At 42.3% G+C, this 10,530-nt stretch overlaps 1 protein-coding gene across 1 annotated transcript in view; it reads left to right on the plus strand.

The window, feature by feature from the left end:
* The window catches only part of LOC111869450 (LIM/homeobox protein Lhx3), a 137,254-nt gene that overhangs the window by 112,132 nt on the left and 14,592 nt on the right, over positions 1–10,530 (plus strand). The window contains exons 2-4 of the mRNA XM_033753472.1: positions 2,778–2,952; positions 7,066–7,268; positions 10,061–10,115. Of these exons, the coding sequence (XP_033609363.1) occupies positions 2,778–2,952; positions 7,066–7,268; positions 10,061–10,115 (433 nt within the window). The remainder of the gene's footprint in view (positions 1–2,777; positions 2,953–7,065; positions 7,269–10,060; positions 10,116–10,530) is intronic.

A 10,530-nucleotide genomic window follows, 5' to 3' on the forward strand; every position in this document is an offset into this window, starting at 1 on the left:
GAACCACGAACCTTCTGTTTACAACTTCAGTACCCTACCTCTACGCCACCAGAACATGTATAAAGTAAATGACTGCGATCTTCCTTATATCATACGACTTGGTTTATAGCTGCAGAAAAATCGCATTTAATTATTCACTTTTCAATTTCTATTGAAAAAAGACACCGTGGTCTCGAACCCCGTACCTTCCCAATACTTCGCCAATGTCTTACCCACCTACCACCAGATCTATACAAATTTGTTGACATCACCTTCCTCATATAGTACCACTTGCTTCCTGCATGCCACGAACGCCACGGAAATTTTTTACCTTTAAATTTCCACTTATGTTACATCTCGATATATAATTAGCGAAAAATATTATTAATTCCATTTGTATTTTATAAAACTTTGGTCTGTTCCGAACCCCGGGACTCCCCCACACTAGGCCACTTTCAAGTGTAACATACGTAGTATGATAAATATATTTGTCACATCTCTGAAGACTTAAGAATTACCGTACTTCGCCTTGGTTACAGCTCGGCTGCATGAAATTTGTTGTTTGCCCTGTGGATAGGACAGCCTAGCACGCGAAAGAATGGCCACTTCAACATTTATCGATTCCGTGCAAAATATAAATTTCGCCGGTCAACCTGGACCTGATCCTGGTGAAACTTTAAGTGAAGCTAGAAGAGCTGTTTGAAGAGCATTGAAAGTAGTGATGAGAGCTTCCCTGGGAAGTCTGAAGGCAGAAAATCACAGGTCACTTGTTGAAGGACTTGTCAACGCCTACATATTCAAGGGATGCAGAATTCTTTTTTCTTTAACTCACATCTCGAATTTTCCCAACAAAATTGGGTGCTGTTAGAGATGGCCATAGGAAAATATTTCAGCAAGAATTCTCAAAGATGGAAAAGCGGTAATGTATTCTGCCTCGCCGTCAAATATTATTATCCTCGGTCTGAATGTACGAGTATTAGAAATATAGCGAAGACATATAGCCTTTGTCTCTGTTCTCCAACAATATCGTAGCCGGAACATGACGCATATGCGGCTCACCTCAACCTGGTACCGACGTTAAGAATGCATGGAGCTTTACCTCACGCCTGCATATCATATCGCGTAGAAAATGTAACATATTGGAACTGGTAGGATTTAAGTTTTCCTAACTGAGGTGGCTATGAAGAATTGTACTTCCGGTTATACTTACGTGTAGTCCGTTGCTTGCTAGCTACTTCCTTCTGTTTCTTGCTTTCCTGTAGTTGGAGGAGGTGCGTTCTTCTGAAACGTCGATTCACAGTCAGTAGACTGTAAGGCGTTATAGTTATGCCTCCGATTTTGTTGTCGAAGTTGATGTAAATGTGAAAATACTGCATTCGGTTTACACACAGCTCCCCCATAATGAATGAATTTTAAGTAAATTCAGAATAAGTTTCCTGTTCCGTGGTTGTATTTGACACTCAATTTCAACTAACAGTTAACTGTACCAATCCTTTAATGAAGTGATTTCTTCTAATGCTATGTAAAAATTCCTGATTTCCTTAAAATAAAGACGGAGGGTCTTTGCTCAAAGATCGACTGGTTAATTTGTTTAGAGAAAAACAGCTGCTTACTGTGAGGACCATAAGAAGTACACAAAAACATTATGTGGGGCGACTGCACAGTTTCAATATGTACATACAGTAATCACTGGTCTTTAATAGGTTATTAAAATGTATACAAATTCTACGTGCTGGAGTTCACGCGGTAGCGTAGTTGTTTGAGGCAGTATACTGCAAGCCAGAAGGTCGCGGATTCGAGTGCCGATGAGGTGGATTTTTTTCTGTTGACCTAATCCTTCCAACCGCACTATAGTCCTGGTTTCGACTCAGCCTCTATCAGAAATGAATGCCAGGAATCTTCGGTAGGGGGTAAAGGGCGGCCGACGCGTAAGGCTAACAACCTTATCGCCATTTTCTAGAGAAACTGTGGGAGCCTCGATGTCTCACAACCCTATGGCCCTTCACGGCCTGTCACAGGCGTAGCTTTCCTTTTTACCTTTTAAGTACTGGAGTTCAGTGAAGTCAGCCTACCCAGAGGAGATCTGTTCCACAAAGAGAGGAACGTGATGCTAGAAGTGATGAAATGTATTTGGACATTCTACAAGCACTCATGAAAACGCAAGACGTTTTTGTGCAGTCCCAGACACTAAGAGCAACTCACTCATATAAGGTCTAACGTCCTACAGGCAGGAGAAATGCTACTTTTATGAATAAGACTGCCATTCATCTCAGGTCTTGATCACAAACACCAAATCTGACAACTTCCCCAACATTCCTCATGTAGCAAAACCAAATGATTGTTCTTAGTACAAAATATATATTGTGTTAGAAGAGTCATCCTCTGAAGGACATGCAACAATGCGACATAGCTATATGGGATGTTTTAACGTAAGGCTATTTTCTTGAAGAAAGCATCCCCAGCTGAGGATACTACCAGAATCTGATTCCTGACCGCTTTAACATCACGATTCTGGACGATTTGTAAGATATGAAATGTGTCAACATGTGTTGTTTCATTGCAAGCAGCAAGCCTAAGTTTGGAGACCTTCAGGAGCTGATTTTGGACAACTTCGTAGTCAAGCTCCTGGATGATATGCGGGATTGGAGATGTATTATATTGTACTAATACCATTACAGCCAGCATCCCAAAATGTGGAAGGTACTAGACGCCGATTCTGGACCGCATGATCCTCAATATGCTGAAAGATATGTAACTCACTATCTTAAATTGTGTACCCTGTGTCTGCTATGTTACAGCCAGCATCCCAAAATGTGGAGGCTGTCAGGAGCTGATTCTGGACCGTTTCATCCTGAAGGTGTTGGACCGTACGTGGCACGCGAAGTGCCTTAAATGCAGCGAATGTAGTGGGCAGCTCAGTGACAAGTGTTTCGCTCGAAACGGTCAGGTCTTCTGCAAGGACGATTTCTTCAAGTGAGTATTCACCACAGATAAGCAAAGAACATCTTCGAATAGCGAGGGTATAGGATTAAATGTAACCTCAATCCAAATACATTCAGAATAGGGACTGGTGCTTCCGCTCATTGCTGTTAGCGATAGAGCACAGGTCTCTGCCTTACTGGCTAGATCATATCTTAAAATCTGTGAACAACGATAAAAGTGTAATATTTTCATTTTCCAAATCACTGTCCTACATGATGACTCATTTAATGTGAGTGTTTCATACTCGTATGTGCATACATGGTCTGACAATGAAGTTCTCGAACACATCGCTGTATAAAAGAGCTACTTATCCATTGCTGACTATCACTATGGTCACCTTCAGAGTACTCCGCTTAGGAAGCTATGCACCAATGCCACCCTTCAAAACAAATTTGGAACCGGTTTTGTGGAATGGCCTTCAGATCTGCCGTCGCATTGCTCCTGATGTCATCAATGTCATCAAACTGCCGTCCTTTCAATATTTCCTTTATCTTCGGGACAGAAGAAAGAACTTGGGGTTAGATCCGATGAATAGGGAGGGTGTTCCAGCACAGGTATTTGTTTACTAGCTAAAAACTCCCTCACAGACAATGCTTTAATTCAAACTCTAACTCAGCGTAAGGCTGACAACCTTACCGCCATCTTCGAGCCGATTGTCTAGATAGTGTGGGACCCTCAACGTCTCACAACCCTATGGGCCTTCATGGCCTGGTACAGGGATAGCTTTACTTTTACTTTACTTCATTAAGGTCCTAGGGCACAATGAAAATTATGACAAATATGATCATATGCAAATGCAGAACATGACAATAATTTTAGAAGATGAGAAACTGTTTCATTTTTAGTCTACTGTCCTCTCTCGTTCTCTTTACAAATAACAACTGGTTAAATCTATTTTGGTGGTACGTACTGTAGCGTGTATGAGCCGTTGCTATGCAACGGCCGCGAGATAGGCGGATATACCAGGGCCGTTTCTGGGCAACGGCTCTGTAAACACTTTCCCGTTGCTAGGCAGCAGATTCTTAATACTGCAACAGTTGGACCACAACAATGGAAGAGCTGTGTTTTCCACGTGGTCCGTGCTGAGAGGTTATAAGCGAGACGAAGTTTGGAGCTTAGTCTGTTGAGATCCAATTCTTTACGGGAGTCTGTGAAGAGAGTACCAGAGCCGGAGGCAGAGGGATAGTCATTGTCGAATTCGTTACCAGAATATGTCTAGTAATAGACTGAGAACACTAGACTGTGTGCTGTAATGAAGTGTAAATTGCAGAAATACCAAGTGGTGTAATTGTTTGTAGTTGCGAAGTGGTCAGTAAATCTATTCTCCAACCTAACTCCCTTCGATAGTCACACGTACTGCGCGACTGTATAACTACCATTGTGCTTAAAGGTTTACATAGTGTAGTTTCCTACAAGAGAAGACAAACTAGGCATCTCCCTCCATGGATTATTTAAAAATTAAAAAAAACGAAATATATGAAATATTGAAGAAAGCAGTCTTCTGGGATTTGGCACCGTGTATATGTGGTGTTAACCGACGTTTCGGAGNTATATGAAATATTGATAGTAAAAGTAAAAGTATTTTTCAGTATTGTCATTCAGGTTTCTGTTCGCTCGTTTGGAATTGTGTCGCTTTTCTTTTTGCAAAATGAAATCTTACGTACCTGGTGCTACATGGCGTTAAGATACTTCCTTAACGATTTTAAGACTTTATTTGAAGAATTATTTTTATATTCCTTGTTTATTTAATTAAATATAAGAGACTTTCCGTTAGGGAAATGGAGTGTTGTCTGATGGACCACTTGAAACAAAACCTAAATTCGTGTAATAAGGGCCTCTTATGCAGAACCATTTAATTTAATTAAATATGGTGACCGGCAGAAATACATGACCAACCCATTTATTCATTTGAAACTTTGAAGTATGAGGTTCATCTAAGTAATGATTTAAACTTAAATTCCCACTTGTCTGACAACTGAATGGGTCTCCATCACAAAGACCAACTGATCGTTGATGTTAGTGAAATAATTGCTGTTTATTCTGAGAATCATCCAAAAACCATACATACATTGTATGGGTAAAGTTCAGAGCTTTTAAATGTGAAGTTGGGTACGTAGTTTCTGCTGCGCTTTGAAGAGCAATATGTTGGATATAGAAAAGCTAACAGTGTAATGCTCTACAAACAAAGGGACAAATTGGATAAAAAAAGAGTCGATTCCTTGTATTAATGCATGAGTTTCTAATGGACCAACCGGAATCAAAATTAAATTTATCTGATAATTTTGTACATACTACTTCGCATATCAAATTTCTTCCAAATCAATTAAGTGCTTTTGGCATTGAAACACAGCGACAAAATTATCCACAAAGTGAAACTTCGTAGAAGGCCATATTCGTAAGAATTTGGGCCAGATCTCCTAAAAATGTAGTCGTTCTGATGCACCTGTCTGAAGGAAAATAGAATCTTAAAGCTTCCCGTTTGGACATCTCATACCAAATTTCATATAAATCTACTGGGAGTTTCCGGAATTAGTACAACTCGGACAGTACCTCCGTATAATCTCTTCATAGTTTAATCCTTATAGACTGATAAAATTGGAAATATGTAAATTTTCAGGGAAATGTGTTTTCTGGGACAAAAAATAAAAACTGACATTGCAAAAAATTTATGTCGTATTTACAGCTGTGGAGGCCTCGGTGCAATCAAAGAGTGGAGGTCTCTACCAGTAAAAACAAATTTACGTTATGAGAGTTCCTTTATTATTATTATCATCATCATCATCATCGTTTCTTTTAATAACTACAAGTACAAACCGATTTTTCGTGATTTTTAGAGACACGCATGTCTGAATAAAATCCTTGGAATCTATTTCTGTTTTGTGGATGCTTGAGGCGAACGCACCCGTCACTGGCCCCTATGTCCGCCCCTGGCTGAACACATTGGGATAATATGCCTTCATCTTCCCAGGTTATGGTGCGCATTTGGGTGGGGGCAGAAGTTTACCCTAACAAACTGATAAAGCACACAAGCTGTAGTTGTAGACATTTGTCTGATAAGATGTGAGGATATTTCTTGGAATTTCTTTATTCTGTAGTTAATATTCTGTCTGCATAGCTTCTGAGGATTGCTTTATCTCCATCTTCAAGTAGTACTACGGAAACACTTATTCTACCCTGAAGATGGAAGCAGAACTCACTCATTCACCTCCGTCTTTAATGCAACTTAATCTCTCTTTAATTTAAAATAACATTAAAATTACATCAGTTGCTACATGTTTCGGCCTTACTTTGCCGTCTTCAGGAAATTTTTCACTTTTTGAAACCGTCACCCTGCACTAGATCTGAAACCATTATATTTCCATGCTATTGCGTCATTGTTGTTCACCCTAAAATGTGTTTGTCTGAGAACGAAACTCTCTCTCTATTCCGCGTTATTTTCCTTTTGTGGAGTCCGTGTTTTTGCTCCCTTCGTACTGTGTTCTCATTAGTTGGGCGTATATCCTTTGTGTTAAAGAGAGACTGTGAACATTTTTAAGTTGCATTGAAGACGGCAGTGAATGAGAGAGCGATACATGAATGTAACGGGCTGCTCAAATATAATATTACGAAAGTAGAAGTCTCCATCACAACGTTGGTAACCACCTACAAAGACATTTATAAGCTAGTCCTATTGACTTGTCCTAACAATGGCCGATAATGGGCTGTGACGAGAAATATATAGTGTGATGTGATAGGCCGCGCCATAGCTCAAGCGGTTAGTCGCTGGCCTCCCACCGCGGCGGCCCGGGTTCGATCCCGGGTTTGGTCACGTGGGATTTGTGATGGACAAAGTGGCGGTGAGGCGGGTTTTCTCCGAGTATTTCGGTTTCCCCTGCCAATCTTCATTCCACCAAATTCTCCATCATCATAATCACCCGGGGCAGGCTACAATAGGCCAATCAGCGGCCGCCGTGCCGAGTGGACCCAGCTGGACTCCACCCCCCACTAAGCGAGGTCGGATCCTAAAAGATTAAGAATTCCAGGACATCTTAAATTGAAAGAGGTTCGGTTTGTGAAATGGTGATTTGCAATAATGAGCGGTGCGTGGTGCTGTGGGTGCTCCAGGCGGTACGGGACAAAGTGTGCGGGCTGCGAGCAGGGGATCCCCCCCACACAGGTGGTGCGCCGCGCCCAAGACAACGTGTACCATCTGCAGTGCTTTGCGTGTGTCATGTGCAGTCGGCAGCTCAACACAGGCGACGAGTTCTACCTCATGGAGGACAGGAAACTGGTCTGCAAGCCGGACTACGAGGCCGCCAAAACCAAAGGTATGTTTCATATTCCTACGTTAGAACTACTGTCCTGTAATTCATGGTTCCCGCTGTCATGTGCATAGGAAGAAGGAAGATGCCCTTAATAAGTGAGATACAGAAAATGGACCTCGGATATCAGTAACAGAAGAGACAGTAACAGATATAAGGATCTGCTGGGAAAATCTTAATTACTAGTATTATGAGATTGTTCCTGGCTACAGATCCAGAGGTCCCGGCTTCGAGTCCCGGCGCTACAAGATTTTCTGAGTAGTGGGTTTGGAACGGGGTCCATTCAGCCTCTTGAGGGTAGTTGAAAAGCTATTTCAAGGAAATAGCGGCTCCGGTCTAGGGAACCGAAATTAACGGCCGTAGGGATCCGTTACGCTGACCGCGCGACACCTTCTATCCGCTAAAGTTGTCACTAACTTCGTTGATAAGCGGCGGTCGCTCGGTCGGTATAGTTCGGTTGCGGACTAAAACCACGTAGTTTGTTTGTTGTGTATGTAAACAATTTTTCCAGCCCCAGAAGTGGCGAGTTCTCTCAATCTAGTACATGTTGTCTGGTTTTCCCTGGAAGATCTTCGGAAATTGCAGCACGAAAGTTATACACTAACAGCAAAAGCTTTAACATCAGTGATGTTAATGTAGACAGAGGAAAACACCATACATCATTAATTATTGTTTGCGAAATAACGATTACAGTACAAATTAATGAGATACATATTTAACTACTACCCTACTTTCTGATGCGAATTTAATTGCGTTTGAAACATAGAAAACCTTGATTAAACCGAATAAACAAGACCAAATATATCTCGCCCAACAAGGTGCCCAGTTAGGTTATGAGCGTTCTACTTCTGCCATCTGCGAAATTAACCAAGACAACAGTTCGCCAGGTTGCCTAGCTGCACTACTGTGAAACGTATTGTTAGCAGCCGGTTGTCTAGATGGAATAAGTGGATAGTAAGAGATGCTATAAGAGCAATGTGGATTTTTATTTATAATAATTATTAAACATATTAATAATTCATATTGTTGGCACTAAGTTCGCCGACAGGCCGCGGCATAGCTCGAGCGGTTAGTCGCTGGTTTCCCATCGTGGCGGCCCGGGTTCAAACCCTGGTTTGGTCAAGTGGGATTTGTGGTGGACAAAGCGGCGCTGGGGTAAGTTTTCTCCGAGTACTTCAGTTTCCCCTGCCAATCTTCATACCAACAAATTCTCCATCATCATAGTCACCCGCGGCAGGTACAATAGGCCACTCAGTGGCCGCCGTGGCGAGTGGACCCAGTTTGACTCCACCCCCACTATGCGAAACTTCGCCGACAAGCAGCGGTCGTTCAGTCGGTATAGTTCGCTTGCGGACTAAAACCACGGAGTTTTTTTTATTATAATATTTTGATTAAGAGACCGTGTAGTCTGGTAGGTGGTTACTAACTATTTGAATGAACCTGGTGTCTCCTTCTACGGGTGACAAGTGAAGATGAAGAATGGTAGCAACAGGTTCCCCCGAAATGTTGGTAATCACAAGACAAAACGGTGTCCTAACCCAGAAAACAATATAAACCTTTACTGCCGCGAAAACTTCTAATATTTTACAGACTTAGCAATAAATAAAAAAGTTTTCGTGATTTCCACTTATTCGTTTATTCATGATCTTTTTTTTTTTTTTTTCAAAATGAAACTCAATTTTTTGCTCTTCGCTTAACTTTGAATTCCTTCACATAAGCCTGCGCGGTAGCGACAAAAACGAATAAGCGTTAGATTACGTACGCTAAACTAGGTTTACACAAGTATAAGGTAAATTTGTCTCTATCATTATTTAATATAGCACTATGCCATGAATATGCCGGTCACGGTAGCCGAGCGGTCTAAGGCATGCACTGTCTTCGCTCACTCGGAAGCCGGGATCGTGGGTTCGGATCTGTTTCCTGTGAGGTACGAACTGAATTCTTATATATTATTCTTATACATTGCCGGTCACGGTAGCCGAGCGGTCTAAGGCATGCACTGTCTTCGCTCGCTTGGAAGCCGGGATCGTGGGTTCGAATCCCACTCAGGGCATAGATGTTTGTGTGCGTTTTTCTGTGTTTGTCTACAGGTAGAGGCCTTGCGACGAGCTGATCACTCGCCCAAGGAGTCCTACCGTATGTGTAAGATCTAGTAAACCGAAGTGAAACGGAGAGTTTCATGGAGGTAGGCCTAGGCCCAAATGAGGGCTGTAGTGCCAATGGAAAAGAAAATGCCATGAATATATATGAGGGAGTGGAGGTATAGCTCCACCTTTCTTGACCTCGGCACTAACTGGGAGTGGTCAGCTTCACGCACCTGCCGCTTTACTCCCTGTGAAAGAGCCCCCGGGACCCATTGGATAGGAGGCTGAATGTGCTTTAATAAAAACGGCTGAGAGGTTAGCAGAAATTCTCGGAACTACCTTATCACGTAGCAGTGATCCAGTTTGTGGGTCACCTTGCACTTTTAGTAGCTAGACTGCATACTATCGAATGGACGAATAAAAAACGTATAAACTGGGAAAGAACTAGAATGAAACGGTCATGGCCTGCTATAGGTACTGTCCCGGACTTGCCTGGAAGGACTGAGGAAACCCACAGAAGACATCAGTCAGGACAAGGGGTACGAGTATTCCGTTTGAATTCGAACCGAGAGCCTCCCGCATACGAGCCTGGAATATTACCGCTATACCATCGAGCTGGGTGGGGTCACCTCAAATCCTTAATTCCATTACGTTCGTTTAAACACCCCAGTTATAAGAATTTGTTTAAATTTATTTTTTTTCTCTCGAAAACAGATGATTCTAGTACATTTCAACCTCCTTTTACTGAGCACAAAGGAGTTTACTACAGGTATGAGCAAATGTCCGTCTCCACACTCTCTGAGTCCTCTGAAACGTCTGTCTCTTTGTGCGCAATGGTCGTCATTCGCAAATAATTTTAATTCACTCACCTCCCCTAACTGCCATTCTCTGCGACCGGGTATGAGGTGTACCATACCTCCTATTCAAAAGATACTGAGGCAGGGGATTACCGGAGGTATCGCGAACAGAGCGTGAAGCTGAACTTTTGCCTCTATCAACTGCATCAACACTATCTACATTCTGTACGGCCAGAGTTCAATTCCCGACAAGGAAAATAAATTTTTCTTTACTCTACAGCTTCCAGACGGGCTCTAGGGCCCAACCAGCTTCCCATCAAGTGGGTATTGGTGGAACTTCCCCTGAGGCTAAAGCGGTCATTGCGTGAAACTGACCACTCACTTCCA

This window comes from Cryptotermes secundus, unplaced genomic scaffold (genome assembly GCF_002891405.2).
Source record: "Cryptotermes secundus unplaced genomic scaffold, Csec_1.0 scaffold689, whole genome shotgun sequence".
NCBI lineage: Eukaryota > Metazoa > Arthropoda > Insecta > Blattodea > Kalotermitidae > Cryptotermes > Cryptotermes secundus.